The sequence below is a fragment of the Channa argus genome, chromosome 1, assembly GCF_033026475.1.
Source record: "Channa argus isolate prfri chromosome 1, Channa argus male v1.0, whole genome shotgun sequence".
NCBI lineage: Eukaryota > Metazoa > Chordata > Actinopteri > Anabantiformes > Channidae > Channa > Channa argus.
In genome coordinates, this window is record NC_090197.1 from 49,216,286 (window position 1) to 49,233,764 (window position 17,479).

General features: G+C 38.8%; 1 protein-coding gene across 2 annotated transcripts; it reads right to left on the reverse strand.

Annotated features, from left to right (window-relative positions):
- Nucleotides 1-3,365: 3,365 nt before the first annotated feature.
- On the reverse strand, nucleotides 3,366-13,510 carry LOC137140656 (RING finger protein 122-like). Of its 2 annotated transcripts, XM_067529126.1 has the most exons (7): nucleotides 13,349-13,510; nucleotides 12,459-13,273; nucleotides 8,438-8,594; nucleotides 6,973-7,015; nucleotides 6,824-6,865; nucleotides 5,344-5,426; nucleotides 3,366-4,786 (listed from the first exon to the last, which is right to left on the reverse strand). In XM_067529126.1, exons 2-7 carry the CDS (start codon nucleotides 12,481-12,483, stop codon nucleotides 4,666-4,668), a joined length of 471 nt encoding a protein of 156 aa, XP_067385227.1. In that variant the 5' UTR covers nucleotides 12,484-13,273; nucleotides 13,349-13,510; the 3' UTR covers nucleotides 3,366-4,665. The 2 variants fall into 2 exon arrangements, with proteins under 2 accessions (XP_067385227.1, XP_067385218.1); XM_067529117.1 differs by lacking the exons at nucleotides 12,459-13,273; nucleotides 13,349-13,510 and adding an exon at nucleotides 11,900-11,933.
- Nucleotides 13,511-17,479: the final 3,969 nt, after the last annotated feature.

The window sequence follows — 17,479 nt, forward strand, 5'->3', positions numbered from 1 at the left end:
TTTCTAGTAGCATTGGGCAAGAATTTCTTCTAATCCTTTATCATGTAAATGTATATGCAGTTCATAAGACCATCTTGTCCTAATCCTGAACTGTTGGTTCCAGATTGAAGAGCATCTTTACGAGAAGAATACATATTATAGGAGTTGTTTCCTTAACCATCGTCATTTAATATCTATTTCTACTTTTTAAACCCCTCTGTGCAATGCATTTACGCACAAATCTGCTTTTTTCGTTAATATTTACCACATCACAACGATCATTTAGAACTAGCATTGAAAGTTTTACAAATTTTCCAGACATTCACTCATTCATATGCACCCTACTAAGTTTATTGTCAGCACCTCAGGCACATTTGGGCTCACTTAGTAAAAGTAATTTTACAAATTTCACAAATTTAATGCTTACCTGGTCCAAGGAAAGCTGGGCTGAAAATTTCAGCGGGTGAAGAAAAACACCTGCTGAAAAATGCAGCCACACTGCAACTTTATTTCTGCAGACACATTTAATAGTGACCTCAGCAGATATAACAAGAGATGCATTGCTCAGCATCACACCAACAGGTAGTGCTAGAAGAACAGACAATAATTACGGTTTAGGTAAGTTTAAGAAAAAAACAGCTTTTGTGTCTGTCTGTGTTTTTCCCACCTTTCTCTTTATTTATCTTCTATCTTTGTTTTCACTTATATCATAGTGAGAAAGGCTCAGTTTTGAGTTGTCCTAATATATTAAACCCCAGAGACACACCAGATGTGATCTCACCACCTTAAGGCCAACAATCTGAGTGTGAAATATTTGATTTTATATGGAAATAGCATCCCTCAGCAATAATTTGAGAAATGCTCTATTTTTAGATATAGCAGTTTCACTTATTTTCATTACAGCATCAATGTTCTCTTGCCAGCACTTAGTCTTGTATATGGTTCCGTGCAGTGATCATCTATGGAAAGTCATCATGATCTCAGGCATTAGATTGGGTTTTATGTTTCTGATAATAAAACTCATCCTCTTGTAGGATGAATTTATTGCTCAGCATTATCCTGTTTTATGGAGGTAGCTGGTTTTACCAGATGAACTAAATTGACAGTATCATGACATTAGTAAAATACCACCATTACAGGATTTAATGAGTTAGTTTAATCACACTTTAACAAAGACAGAATGAGCTGATGGTGCATCCGTTCTACATCATTATATGTTAAAAGAGAGAGTTCTGAGTTGAGGTCCAGTCTTCTAAGAATTTTTACATCGTATTTGAGAGTTCATTGTGTAAACCTATGATGTATGCTGTTTATATTATGAAGATGCTTCACACGCAAAACTATATTCTCAAATTATGTGAGAAGGATTTTAAAATCATTTGATGCACAAAGTTCAAATTTTGCATTTAAACCCCTTCATTGTTTCCAAATGTTATTATAGTTTTCACTCCCCTTCACATCTCTCTGCTATGTTATACACTGTTAGTGAATCACCCTGTATGGGTGAAAATGATGCAGGCTTTGCTGTTTTGTATTATCATATTATTGCTTTGCACCTTATTCTCTGAGGCCCATCAGCAGGTACAAGGAAGTGAGTGAAACACAACACAGACTAATCAACAACATGAAAAGGTGCTGCTGTAAAATAACACAGGTAATGCTGCAACTGAGAAAGTGAAAGCGCTGAGAGGGTTGTCAACAGAGTGATGAAATTAAGAAGTGGGTAGTTAACAAAATGGTTTTAAAATAATTTGTAGACATTTAGAAAGGCAATGTCATGCAATACAGCTCTCTGATCAGACTTGGACACTGGGGGTTCACGTCCTGCACCAAAACCCCTGCAAGACTACAAGAACCCTTCTACAACTAATGGAAAAAGTTTTCAAGCCTTTACACTGAAATAGCAAAAAGAAATAAACAAATAACCTTTTCAAAAGTTAACATAAAATTTAATGCACATTCAACTAATCCAAACATCATAACTGGTGCAATTTGTAAATATACATGTTTTCAGTAATACCTTTAGATTTTACAGCAAGAATTAGACTTATAAGTGTAGCCAACATTTCAGGTAATTCTGAGGTCATGAGTCCAAAACAGCCCCAACCCTCCACCAACCAATATCAAGCTACACACACAATCCGCCCAGAACGTACTACATGATCCTTGATGTTTCTCTGTGCTCTGTAAGAAGCGAAGAGTTTGTGGTGAGCGAGCTGCTGAAACTTAAAGGTTCAGTGAGACATGTTTGCAGTGATGGTTCATTTGTGTGCAGATCACTGAATGCTCCCTGATATCTGAAACGCCTTGGTGTTAAATATTTACTTTAGAGAACATTCCAAGGTGTTGACCATTTTCTCTCTGGGAATTGAAAAGTTTGTTTTACAAATCATGCTGTTAGACAGTGTCAATACTTCGATACCAACAAACTCTAAGTGTTCCAGTGCAAATATCCTGATGTTATGACTGAAAGGGAGTTTCCCCACAGCGGCTCACTATGTAATAAGATTGTGTTTTTTTGTGTGTGTGTGTGTTTGTGCATTTTTTTCAATTGTGCCTCTTTATACCTGCCTTTGTATTCATTTGTTCTAGTGACACCATGACAGATTTCTCCGCAGTCATGATGCCACTGTAAAAATAGTTGCCTGTTATGGACACTCTCAGCCCTTCATTAGTCGAACTTTACTCGTGGCAACAGGGGAAGACCCGTTCTGAATGACTTTAAGTGGGAGTTTCCCACTGGTTTAAGTTAAGTGGTGAGAACAGTGTCACGGCAGAGGTCACTGAGAAATTACAGGAAGGGAGATGAAGGGAAGGAGATTGCAGGAAACATAGGTCATAAAGAAGAAAATATGACTTGGCTGTTATGTTTTTTATTCTGGTTTTTCCCAGAGAATGGTTTGGAGACATCTTAGGGGGGATTTCATGCAGAATGTCACTGATGGGTCCGGGAACCTATTCACTAAACAACCGGACATCCAATTACCTAAAATTGTGTTTGTTTTGTCATGTCGAGCTGCTGTGAATTGAGATTATTGAAACCCTCCAAACACGCAATCTGCCTTTCTCCATGTTCAAAACTGACTTTTTTTTTTTAACTAATAAAACATAAATAAACAGTGTTTTTATGTTTTTTGAGCCAGTACTCAGTACTTTAAGACAGTACTCATAGGAATATGCATTACACGGTTCATTGGATGTCCGTTATGGGGCACCTCATTCATACAGGAAACCAGCTCAAACAGGTTCTTCCTATCAGAGCAGTGTCTATTTATATCCCTACGGTGCTGTGCAGTCCTTAGATCTCAGCCACAAACACTGAGGAGGGGTTCAGTTTGTTCCACAGGTGAAGAATACTTCCAACTGTTTGACAAATGACCAACATGTTTTAGAATCACTGACACACCTTAACCTTTTATTGAAAGCCAGTTATGATACAAAACAGCTTCTTAACAATAACTTAAAACGTATATATACATATGTGACTTCAATGTCTTTAGGTCTAGAAGAACTTGATTGGCTGAGAGATAATGCAGAATGTGCAGCGAAAATACAAACACCCCTTTTTCTTGTTAATTTACACTTGTCTTACTTTGCTAGATTAAACGAGTTTCTCTGGCTGGTTATATTGCAAAAAGTCCAGGGAGCCAGAGGACGTTCTAATATCCTCATGGCTGAAAACTGTATAATCTGACCTAAAATCCATTTAAAAATGGCCGACGACGATGAGACTAATGTTGCTGCCAGTGTTAATGCTATGCTTCTTGGTGTCGCAGACACGAATGTTTTACCATGGGGGATGATCAGAGCTCAGTGGTTGAACCAGAGTTTCCCTGCAGGCTACTGTAACTGACACTAAAGTGATGTCCAGTAAAAAAGACAAGCACTGATGATCTCACTGGAGAAAAAGCCTGGAGTTCAGCTTCGCGGATCATTACCACCATAGCAGATAATCCGCTGTTGTGTCTGAGAAGTTTTCACCCAGTCACCCGTCTCAGCAAAGCACTAGCTCGTTTATAATACAGAGTAGACAGGGATTTCAGACAGTTTAGTACCATCACTGATAAGTGCAGTCTGTAAAAATGAAAATATTTAATGATGCATTTAACTGTGAGAAGTGTTTTGGACGGTTTATACTGCAGTGCAGTCACTTCCTGTTCGTCAGTATAGCACTACATTAAAATTCAAATATTAATCCAGACAGTCAAATGAAATGCCAGAGCCTGTCAGTCAAAGTAAACACGCTTCTGTATAAAATAATTTAAAAGCTTGTCTCCGATGCTGTCATGGAATGGTATGCCGTGAATTTGACTTAGGTGCCTTGTTTGAAGATCTGCAGCTTTAAGGCACTTAATTTTTTCGATTTGACATCTAGCTATGTTGTGTACTGACCATTGCAGTATCTAGGCTGGAAACAATCACCTTCCATCAATGCCATATCAGTTATTTGCGAAAAAAGCACAACCATTTTACCTCCATCTCAGTGTTCTGATACTTTGCCGATCAGGTTCAGGGCTCAGCACATATGGTTTAAATTGGACAAGTCAAAACTTCTACTTCCAGTGTAGTTCTGCCTCAAAATCTGTATTAAACTATAATATGTTGGAAAGTGAAACAGAACTCTCTATAGTGACAGCAATTGATTGGAGTGGATGAGGTGCTGTTGGACACACTATAATTCCACCCTCAGACCTCCAGTAAACTCTGTGGCTGCTCAGGTGCTCGTGGGGGGTCAGGCTGGAGGCGACAAATGGACTTGTTGCACATGGGGCAGACGCTGCGGATCTCTAACCATTTCAAGAGACATCTGTTAAAAGTAGGTAGATGAGAGACACAATAACATTTTTTGTAATTTCAAAGAAAGACAGCGTACACAGAAGTGCATATAGGCACAAACTTCGGGAATCGAGACAAGAAGCAGCAGGTTAATTAAAACTTGTAAAACAGGACTGAACAGACAGGATATTTACACAGATCCCGGTTACTTGTGATACAGGCAGAGAAGTGTCAGTCAGCAAGACAAGCAAACCGGAGTAAAGTCACACCTGTGCTGCAGGGCATAAACCGCTCAGCTGCATGTTTGAACACACGGGGACACGTTGGGAAACAGTTACTGATTATCTTTTTAGGAAAATCAGTGCCTCTTGAGGAATTTATGCCCGAAACTTAGTCAGGATTTTTGCACATCAAGATGTCTGTTTTAAAAGTAATATTTAATATTTAAAGTAATATCTAATCAACAATGGATTTGAATGGCTGCTACAAAAACGAATTACTGTAAACATTTGTAACGTTCACAGATCGGAATCCGCTGTTCATTCTTATCAAAGTTTCACAATTATCACACAAGGCTGTAGAACTCACTTCTTGTGAAAAGCATGGGAACATGGACACACTCCGAGCTCATCCCTGCTACGAAACTCCTCTAAACACACAGCACATGTTTGCTGAAAAGGGGAAAACAGAGGTTATAAAATCATTACTTACCAATATATAGTTGTAACCTTTACTACTTTCTGTTAGGAGAATTAATCCTGATCAAGGATTCATTATTTCAGTTCAACCAAAATATTAGTATTACAAGTATTATATGTAAATCTTACAACATCAGAAGCTAGTATTGTTTGTAAAAAATAAAAATGAATAGATTAACGTCTTTTGGCTTTTACTTTTGGGGGTTCGCCCTTTCTGCCGCAACCCTCCCATTTTATTCAGGCTCGGGACCTGCACCAAGGTGGCCCTTGGTGGATGCGTGGGGCCACGCCTGGTGGGGTGAGATTTGAACTGATGGCCTTCTGCCATCCAACCCAATTCACTACCACTGAGCCACCAGACCCCCAGATTTAACAAAAAATGTACTGCAATAATAACGTACATTACATGCGTAAATCTAATGGGGGCGGCTGTAGCTCAGTTGGTAAAGGTAGTCATCCACGGACCACACGGTCAGTGATTCAAAGTGTCTCTGGGCAAGACACTGAACCCCAACAGCCCATTCCCATCCCCAACAGTGCCGGTCCAAGCCCGGTAGAATTCTACGGTTGCCTCACGAAGGGCATCCGGCCTAAAAACTGCCAAATCCACATGCAGACAATGATCCACTGAGGTGACCCTGAACTCACGGGATAAGCCGAAAGGACAAAAAAAAAAAAAACACGCGTAATCCTAATCTTAGAAAGAAGCTGTATTTGTATGTTTGTATACTGTACATCTTTAGGGGGGCTGGTGGCTCAGTGGTAGAGCATTGGGTTAGAATATAAAAGGCAGGAGGTTCAAGTCCCACCCCACCAACAACCAAGGGCAACCTTGGTGCCGGTCCCGAGCCCGGACTAAAATTGGGAGGGTCGCGGCAGGTAAAAACACATGCCAAATCCACTGTGAGGACCCCTGAAGAACAAGCCAAAAGCCATTGATCTTTTGTACACTGTACATCTTTATCTTTCATTATGGTTGAAAAGGTACAAGTCAATTAAGCCTTTTGCCAGTTTCAAATGTGGTAGGCTATAAAAAGGCAACATGATTGTCCAAGGATTTAATTCTTAATTTTTTGGAGATGTTCTCAAAGTTCCCAGTCTTGCTGTGAGTCATTGAAACAATATTAAAATTAACTTATTAAGACTAAAATGGAGTACAGAAATTACTGAAAATATTACTTAAAAAAATGACTAAAATAAACTACAGTCAATTAGAAAAATCATATCAACACCTTTGACTGGGATTAACAGTACTACAGAACCCGGTGGTATGTTTTGTATGTATGTTTTGTTAGGCAGTTACTGTAGCATGTAGACATCATTAAACTGTTATACTTCATCTCTTCCCATTCACCCTGTTGTGAACTTACACCAAGAAGGCTCAGTTTCTTCCCCGCTCCTTTTAAGACAACCTGCTGACAGAAAGGATTTGTGACCAAATGCATATTTAAAAAAAAATACATGAATATAATGTAAATAACAACTAGCTAATGAAACTGCAATGGCTTCAACATATTACCTCATTGTAGCCATACTGTTCTCTTGCACCTTGTCTCCGCAATCTGTAAAGCATAGAGAAGTACTAAACAAATGTATCATACTGTAATTGTGAGTCACATAAAGTCTACATTGTGCCCTGTTGCTCCATATCTGTCTTCCTTAGGGCATGTCCTGTCATGCTGAATGAATCAGCTGAGATCGCTGCTGCTTCAAACAGTACTGGAATTCACACAATGCCAAAATTCAAGTAGCAGCCTGTGCCTCTTCACGGCCAGTAATCAGGGACATGCCCTTATGTAAGAATTCTGACTCAACTCCTGAAGATTTACAGGTTTGACGCATCCTTAAAAATCTCAGTCATGGCACCTTTGTCTCCAATGTATCTGTGTGAGCCACTAAAAAAAACACGTCTAATGAACCGAGTTCTCGCTTCATTTAAACATTACTTCCCTTTGTTCACTTTCTACTATTGAAATCCTTGAAGTTAAACTCCAGATTCAGATCACCACAGGATTAGATCATGCACCTTAACCCAAAATCTAGCCGTAAAACCATCTGTAACCCCTGTATTCTTAAGTCTAATTGTATTTTTTCGATAAAAAGCAGTTTCCTGACCTCATTGTGATTTATTGAACAACCGACAGTGCACCATATGTGTCTATGTGATACAATAAAAGGTCTGTACATCAACCTCAAATCACAAAAAAACCCAATTTAAAGCTTTAACTATGTAAATTGTAACCACAAAATGAGGCCTAATAGCAGTTTTAGCTCCAGATGAAACATTAGCTCACATCTAGAAACTGTGTAAGACCCATGACTTAGGTTTTGTTTTGACACGTACTGTTTTGATGATAGAAATTTTATTATACCGAAAATGACGTGACGTCCAATGTTACAACTTAACCCATGGGTGGGTCAGTGTGTTACTTGTAACACTTGCTACACATGTTAAGAAATAAGTGAAAATCAACTTATTTCAATTAAATTCAATGATGTATGAAACAAATATATTTTCCGACCATATTGTGCTGACATTGGTTAACCCCTGATACATCATCATGTAACCGTGCAGTATGGAAGCTGTACTCAGTCCTCGCTCAGCACTCTCTGTAAGTATCTTACCCCTTTCAAGTTGGTGCTACGTTACAGGCAACAACATGGTGACGAATGCAGCATAAGGTTAGATTTGTCATTTACTCACACACACCTAACTAAAATACACTTGTGCAGAAAAATTAAAAATACTTTCATGCCCTGAAAACGCTCTGACTCATATTTCTTAAAAATGGTGACAAATCTGCACTTCTGTATTTTATGCAACAAATTCAGTTGCACTTTCCTAGGGTTGTTGAGACGACTCGTGCAAACGTTAAAGGAAGCGCAAACAATAAAACCATACAAGTGGTTGAATATTTCCGATTTTTAGGAAGATGCTAATACAGGTACTGTACTGCACCCTGATGCCGTCTGTTCTATTTTACCTGAAGAGGTAGCAGCAGAACGTGAGGCTTAGCATGAGGATGAAAAGGCCAATGCCCAGGGTGATGATGTAGATGTTAAGCGGCAGGTGAAACAGCTCTTCAGATGTCATCTTGCAGTATGGGCTGTAGTTCCGTAATCCAAGGTCACACAGACACCCTGAGACAATGGGACACATGACAAAGTAAAACATAGAATGGAAACATAATTTGCATTAATACAGAAAAAGCACCATGGCCGAAAGAAATTGTACTTCTATGTTGAAGTTACACCAGTCTCACAGCAATACATGATTTTTCTTTCTTTGAAAATGTAATATCTTAGCTTGGAGAACAAGCCATTCTGAACTATTAATTACATATGTATCTAAACCAGTAGAACTATTAATACATATTTGTGCATAGGCTAAACATGAAGTAAGGGGAAGAATTAACATTTTTGACAATCAATACATCAACTTATCAAACTGCGCAAAATCCATCATAACAACATATAATTATTTAAAGAATGATTATATGGACTGATTTTGAACTTGCATCTTTTGGTTTCGGTTTGAGTAGTACATGTACATAAAGGCCAGTAAACCTCCCATTGACTTCCCTTTATCAAAATATCTCTCTAATTCTAGATGAAAAATGCCTTGAGATGACATCACTTGAAGGAACTTTCAATTTAAATGATGTCATCCTGTTGTTCATCCTGTGGATTTTGTAATCATGGTCAACCTGCTTTTCCAGAGCTCCCCCAGATGACATCATCTGAACCTAATGATCAAAACCTCCTCCGGATGATGTCCTCTAGAGGAGTTTTTCAGCTAGAAGCAGAGAAATATTTTATTCGTGGAAGTCTGAAGGAAGTTTAGAGGCATTAATGTACATATACACCATAAACTAAAACCGTTAAGAGGAGGTGGAATATTGTTGAAGTCGCCCTTAAAAGGACTAATGACTTTTTTCTAAGTGTGTCCTAAAACAGCAGTCAATTACCCATAAGAACAAAGGGCTTATTTACTGTAATCCTTCTCATGTTCATACCAGGAGACCTCTTCTTAGAGCCCTTTCAAAATCTGTTCAAATGTGTATTTAAAGCTCAAATGAGGTTTAAGCAGTATGAGGGAATTATCTATCTATATATGTATACACTTAAATATGAAGTTAAAACCTTTTTTTTTGTATAAAGTTCCCTCTTTGTGTTTTCTTCGTACGTGTAACAAAAGGAAGATATTTGGAACTAAATGTATTGCAGTTTTGGAAGATATGTGCTTCATATCAGGAAGTAAAAAAAAAACTTTTACTGTCTTTACATAAAGTTTGAATCCATTTTTGCACAGGTAGAAAACTGTGGAAACATGAGGGGGGGTGGCAGGTGCGCAGTTGGTAGAGTGGTGACCTATTGACCTTTGGGTTGGTCGTTCGTGCACCGACTCCCCCTCACATCTCAAAGTGTCCCTGAGGAAGACACTGACCCAACCCCAGCGGCTGAGGTTGCGCTAGTGGTGTGTGGTGGTGTGATAAAAATGAAGGAGGGCATCAGGAAGGGTATCTGTGCCAAATGAAATACGGAAAAGGAGGCCAAAAGAACTTAGATAAGAAATATCTTTTGAAGGATCTCTAAAATGCCAGTATTAACAGTAAGTAAAACCTGTTCTTGTTGTTATGTGGGCACCATACTGAAAATATGTAAGGAAACGTTGATATTGATCAGCATGTGAGTCTATTTCACAACCACGAGCACAGAGAACAGGGCACTCATAATTATGGTCTACTGTACGGAATAATAAAACTACATTTATGTATTTGATACATTTTAGTAGTTATGTTTTCAAACACACGATGAAAATGTAAAAATGAAAGTCATATTCAAAGGCGAACAGGGAGCAAACAAAGCCGTAGTCAGATGATTGAAATGATTCAAGTGAGGATTGTAATCTACATGTCAGTATGTGGCATTTAGAAACGTGGCAGAAGTCACAGAGAAAGAATAAGTGTTTTATCACGAGTGGTTTATTACGCAGGCAAAAGACGTTAGCAGGGTGTGTTGCTATGTTTTTATAACTTTCTGAACGATCTGACTGTTGACCTGTTTCTTTCCTGTCTTCGTTTCTCACAGCACTCAAACTTACAGTAGAGGCCCGCTCATGTTGCGGATTCGAGGTTATCTACAAACAAAACTAAGTTGGTAAAAATTGCATTTTATTGCAGGGTTAGAATTGAAGTTTAGCGGCGCAATCAAAATAAGATGTAATGTTAACGCCGAATCCAATAACTAACTGCAATGAGAAGGTTTTCACTGTGTAACAAACACGCTGATAATCATCAGCCAACTGTGACGTCACCCTCAGCTCTGAGGAGCATATTTGAGCTCATTGTTTAGGTTTCACAGCCCACAGGTTACTGGCTGTGGTTGGAACTCACTGTTCTTCTAAGCCTGGTTTCCTGCAGCAGTAGGCAGCTGTTTTCAGTAAATTCATGCATTACGCTCGTTACCCAATTTAAAACAGCATCCAGGCAAAGTTATAGGTGTTACAGTGGATCTTACAGTAGGTGTAGCTGAGAGTTGGGTATTCATACTAATGTTGCCGCTAAATGTAGGAGTATGAATGAATGTGTAAAGGAATAACATGAAACAACTGATGACACAAATTCCCGTCCCCCAGCCAAGAATGAATGCACCTGTATGTGTTCACCTGTAGTGTGAGAATACAAACTTATTATGCTATTAGCCCACTCAGCTTTATCACAGCCTTGTTAGGGTCGACCCAAGTCTTCACGTTAACTACATCCTCATAACACATCCCCCTGTCTGGCAACCCCACCTCCCATGGTGTGGATGTGGGGTAGGATTATAGGAGGTAGCCTGTGTGTGTGTGTGTGTATGTGTACAGATGTAACTGGTAAGGCCTGGCACACAGGCACCACACTGCATCTGTGAAGCCTCTTGTTTCAAACTGCAATGTAATACTGCTCACACTGTGAGGATTCTTGAGCTGCGCTCAAGTTTTTGAACTTGGGTGAAAGTACATTTACACATGTAGCTGTGGTTCCTCAAAATCTAGAGAGGTTTCGAGAATCAGAAACAACTTTTGTCATTTCTTTTGTTGGCAGTTTATTAAAGTATAAACCCAACGGATTTCGTTTCACTTTTCTTGTCACTGTTTTTTCCTTAAGGTTGTAAATCCTTGGTGACATATAAATAAGAGTTGAGTTGAATTCGTTTTCAAGTTTCATTCTCGACCTGGCTTCATTAATTGTCTTTGAATTTATTTTATTTTACACCACAGTAAAAACACCTCTACATTTCCTATTACTGTCATTTGAACTTACACCACTGCATAACAGAAATTGGTTTCACTTTCTCACAAGCTTGGAGGGAAATGGGCCTGGGGGCTTGAGCACAACACTTTTCATTTCACATGACACACATTAAACCGTGGTGGATATTTTTCCTCAAATGCCATAACTTACACTTGATGGTGATGGCCATCTTGTTGTGGGGGGGGGGGGGGGGGGGGGGGGGGGGGGGGGGGGGGGGGTTGACAGGAGGTATGGGTAAAGGAGAAGACAGCGGTAATCTTAGCATGATGTTAGTAAATCATTGATAGTGGAGCACTAAAAGGCTTGTAACCGTGCAAATGCATGCAGTGTGGACACTGAACACTGTTAAACAGAACCACCAGCTCTAATTTTGGTACGGACTATTGCATGGATTAGGTTTGAGGCCATCGGTTAAACATATAATAAATACATGAGATGGAATCATGGTTCCCCTAGGTAACTGTGTGTATGACATATCACATCAGGACTGGGTTTTCATGCACAAGTGAATTTCCAAATTTAAAAATGAAGCAATGTCTTAGCTGCAGCTCTTTCTAATCCAAAGCAACCAACTACATAAACAGGAAGTCACAGTACCAATACAGGAGTGAAGAAATATGTGTTTCAGAATGAGAAGCAGCTTCCAAGAACAGACTGAAAAATATCTGATTAACCTCAGGCACTAAATGCTAGACTAAATATTACTTACCTTTACACCACTGGGCAGGATGCATCAAATGTGCAAAGGCTGCGATAGTCAAACCAGAAAGCTGTTGAATTGTGACTTCCCCAATATCACTGGTATCTGGAAATCTGAAATTCGGGAAGGTCAGACTAGTTCGCGCTGACAGTTAATAGCAGACGTTTTGATGAGGTAAATCCTTTGCGGTTTGAAGTGTGAGCAGGCGTGATTAGACCCTCACTCTATGAGGAACACCCCACTCCAAAAAAGCAGCTGCTGAGCTGAAAACTGATTAATCAGTCACCAGTGATGATTTACCCTTTAACAATGGGACACAAACTTCCCCGTTAATTGAGACGCAGACTGTACGGTCAATGTGTCAAAGGAGGACATCCAGATATTGTCTGCGTGACAAAAACAACAGTCTTAGAGATGGAGCATGAGCCCATGTGCAACTGGCAGTATGAGGACATATACTCCAAATCCCATCCAGGACTCTAGTCATGAATCTCTAGCAGTGCACAGTCCCTGTTTTTTTGCTTTGTCTCCCCCTTCAAAACATTGTCACGAGTCTCTCCCCCCCCCCCTGTATTTTTCTCTTCCTTTCTCTTCTTTCTTCTCTTTCCCTCTCTTCTCTGCCCTCTCCTTTTAGATCTCCACGTCGCTTTCCTCTTCCCTGGCTGTGAAAACCTGCCGTGGCCAATTATGGAGAAACAAAGAGAAGGACATGGATGGGTTCACCCAGCAGCACGGCCAGGCAGACAGAGAGGGAGGTGAGCAAGCGTGTAGCCTCAGTGTTCCTGTGCAAAGCAGCTCCTCATTTCTCCCCCTGCGCTCGTGCTCTGGAACACAGAACACAGGGAGGTTTAAAACGCAGGAGGACAAAGCAGCTAATGTTCATTCAGATGCAGGCTCACCTCTCTTCTTCTGTATTTCCTTCTCACGTTCACTGTCCTCCTCTCGTTCCGTCCTCGTCTCTCTTCTCCACTTCTCGTTCTACAGCTCACAGTTTGTAAACAGATCCCTGCTCATGTGATTTCGCTGTCTGCATCAGCTCTGCTTTCACCGCCCCCTCCTTCCTTCTTGCTCCGTCCCCGTCTGCCTGCCCTCCCCTAAACCCTAACACCTCTGAGTTTTTCCCTCCGCACACAGCCTCCTCCTTCCTTTGCAGCTGCAAGCTATTGTTGAAGTAGCTGCAGAGCAGATGGCAGACAGGCACATGTGGAAACAGCTGTTGAGGGGAGTCTGTGATATCATAGTTGTAATTGACTGCATGCTGAGTTTGTTATATTGATCAATATTCAACTTGTTGTTGGAAAAATCATAACACAAACTGCTCCAAATTTTTAACTTTGATGCAGATGCCCCAGTCTTGACCAGCAACTGGGCAAAGCAGGACACTGCACCAGTGATGTGAACTCACAGGGAGTGGGGGCCAAATATTTATTTGATTGTTGCTAGTACTGCAACTACCACTAAAGCACAGTCTAAGCTGTACTTAAAGGCTACACCCTCATTATATGTAATTATATGTTTTAGATGGACCCCTGTAATGAAATTAAGCCGTATGTTTCAGCAAAGTCAAGATAGCTTTCCATGTGGCAGAGGTGTAAATTTACAGGTCAGTTCCCCAATGTCGAACTCAACCTGACATTTCAGGTTGAGGCGCTTACATCTGTGCCATAGACCTCTGTTGTCGTCCAAAAACTATTAAAAACCAGTCAGACACACTGGACTGCAGTGGGAGACATTTTACTTCTTTCCAAAAGCACTGATCCCTGCATTTGTAATGAATGTTGCTGCACATGATTTTCCACAAACCAATTAAATGTAACTGTTTAAGGAACAACTTTTATATCACAAAAGTCTGATAAGAACTAAAATTTTATTTAAAGATGATAAAGTTATCAAATTTCCCCTAATCTGCACTGTATTTCAACTTAATAAAGGTGTTTTTTGCCACATTTTTAATGTTCTGTCATGTGTTGTAGCCTACTGTCATTTAAATGCAATCGCCTATCAAGTGTTGGCAAGAGTTTTGTATGTTTAGCTCTTGGCTTCCTCCTAATTTATAGTTTGATGACCCGTCAGGGCATAAGTATATATTACTTTTTGAAAACTGTCTACATTATATTAAATGTATAATACATTTGACTAAAAGCATAACTGATATTTATAAAGATATTAGTAGTATTAATAGTATTTTTTATGACAATCCTTGGCTTGATGTTTGTGATACCATAATAGAAATGTGCCTTGTAGATAAATCATATACTAAGTATGTTAATAGACAGTAAGAATAAACTTAATATATTACACTTAATAATATATTAGAATATATATGGTCAGATTTAACATGGCACTCCACTGATTTCAAATGTCTAGTTATGTTTACTCATATTACACTTGAGAACTATTGCTTATATAAAAGAATGTGTCACTAACTGGAGATGTGGATATTTGAATACATGAGGGCAATCAAGGAAAAAATATTTTCTTTAATTTTAAATAACATCAAAAATCAGGTTCAAATGAAGTTGCAAAATATTGAATGTCCAAGTGTTTTAGCTGTAATATGACTGAAGAAAAGTTCCATCTAGTGGCTGATGCACAGAAGTGCACTGGTTGGTCTGCAGCTTGTAGCATTTGTGAGATTAGAAATACAAATGATTTTTTAAACTAAGTATATTCAGCGTTTATTTTTACTTATACCTCAACTACCCTCATACAATCCAACAAGTAGGCCTCTCATGTGCCTTTCTTTAATTTGGGTGCAAATGTTCACTACATCTCAGGGATGAACTGATTACAATAAAAGTTGGAAACAACAATCTTGTAAACTGCAACTTGTTGATGGATGCATTCAGTAATTTTAGTTGTTTTTTAATATTACAACACTAAAACATTCAGAACACAGTAAAGTTTGGTTTTATGATTCTGGCCATAATCTCTGTAGCAGCAGCTTCTAAGGTTTAGAAGGCTTTTGAGCTTTTTTTTATTAACTAACTTAAATAAATTACTGCTGCTATGTGATATTGTTGAGTTGTCCAAAAGTGTTTTTGTATGAAGTAACATAGAGGTAGTTGTTTTAAATAAAAAATTTAAACCTTTAGTACTGAGGTCCAAAGTCATGTTAATTAAATATCCACATGGTTTATGTTATTGTGATATTTGAAATGATAATCACTGAAAACAACAACCTTCAATAGCAAGGTTTGATGGTTATAAATGAATTTGAACCTGTCTATCTTTCTATGACAAACTCTTTGATGGATCTTGTCATTCCACAGAAAATACAGTCCACGCATACAATTTAGGCAGGTACAGGAACTCAGTGACACAACAGGCTACAGGTGAACAGGAAGGGGAAGGAACAACAAGAGGCAAAGTCAGGGGACAGGCAGGGGTGGACAACAGCAGGCACATGATCTACACAAGCAAATTACAGTGGAACAGAACAAAGACTAACAAAGCTCAAAGAGAAGAGTCGATCCAAAGCTGGGTGTAAGTTTGAATTCTCAAATTTTCAAATGGCAGACATTTTGTTCATCAATATAATATTTAATGCGCATTCGGCTGGTCTAAATGCTCCTTCATCAGAAATTAATTCAAGTTAATTTTTAAGCAATTTATCAAGGGGATGCAAACATTTGCACTGATGTAATTTTCATTATTTTACTGTAACTTCTTTTTATCCACTAGCTGAAGATGCATTATTACTATGTTGGGATAAGAGTTAATTTTGCATCTCGCTACATGCAATTATAGTGTAAGGGCCCAATTGTTTCACAAGAAGGATGTCACACACACAGCGCATGGCAGTTTGTTGTGTATGGAGGCCGTGCAACTGCAGATCTACAATGTACACGTGACCATCACAATTGGACAGTATTCTGATGAATCTTATTTCCTTTTTACATCATGTCCCTTAGCTGGGGAAGAGATGCACTAAGGGAAGAAGGCAAGCCAGCTGCACAGCCCCTACATGGAGCATAGGAGCAATGAGCGTCAGTCAAACCTGTCAATGAAACACAGCAAAGTTTCATGCTTGTGTGACCTTCTTCAGATGAGAACTGTCCCAAACCAGTGTTCGATTGTTGAAATCAAAGGCTGACAATACTCTCAAGGCTCTTGCAGGAATTATAGCCAGACGTTTGCTACAGTCAGATCACAAACATTAAGGTGCTCAGCAACACAGCTTCTCCAAATACAATCCAAATTTGTCAAGAAGAATATGAAGATGACTGATTTTGACCTAGTAATTCATAATCTTCAACCACTGCCCACATTATTGACATTTTACGTCATTAGATGATATCTATTCAGTTCGTTGTTACTAATGCAACTTGACTTTTTTCTCTTTTTCTTTTCTAAATAGGTTTTAACTAAGTAGTATTTAAAAGTAATATTTGTAAGCTATCTGTACAAAATCCCTTGTTATCTCAATTGCTGATCTAATCAAATCTGCTGACGTAGTCATTTTCAAGAACACGTGTTATAAATACCTAAAACATTTAAAATTTTCATCAAAGAAAACAAATTAAAACAATTTTATATGAGAAGATATTCGTGTTTATCTGGCATCAGTTCTGGTTTGAGTTTGTTTGTTTGTATTTCACCAAACACTGAGGTTTCTGTCTGTTAATGACTTTTCTGTCTAAAAACTACAGATATTATATTGTATCACCTATTGTACAGTAACGTGTTTTTGTGACATTGCTGCAATTCATTATTTGGAGGATAAGAGAAATAAATTCCTATCCTGTTTGTTAGTTTTCTGCTTTTTAGGCTTGCTGTTCCAATTCAGGACTCCAGTAAAAAATGGTTAGACATATTAGAGCCAATTAACATTTTACAATCTTCTAGCTTAGATGGATTTTTTAGGATAAATATATTAACTATATACTGTCTGCATCAGAAGATTCAGACTGCAGCTGCAGGTAAGCTCAAGCACATCTTAACATTAAACTATCTTACAGGCCAATTTGACTGTATAAAAAAATAAATCTCACGCTCATACACTAGTGTTATAATAAAGATTTGTTGCC

Excerpts from the sequence above, each read along its gene's own strand:
- LOC137140656 (XM_067529126.1), bottom strand. The coding sequence starts at position 12,483 with ATGCATCCTGCCCAGTGGTGTAAAG. Across the intron at positions 8,595-12,458 it reads TCCTGCCCAGTGGTGTAAAG|GGTGTCTGTGTGACCTTGGA; the intron begins GTAAGTAATATT and ends CCATTGTCTCAG. Across the intron at positions 6,866-6,972 it reads AACAGTATGGCTACAATGAG|GTTGTCTTAAAAGGAGCGGG; the intron begins GTAATATGTTGA and ends TTCTGTCAGCAG.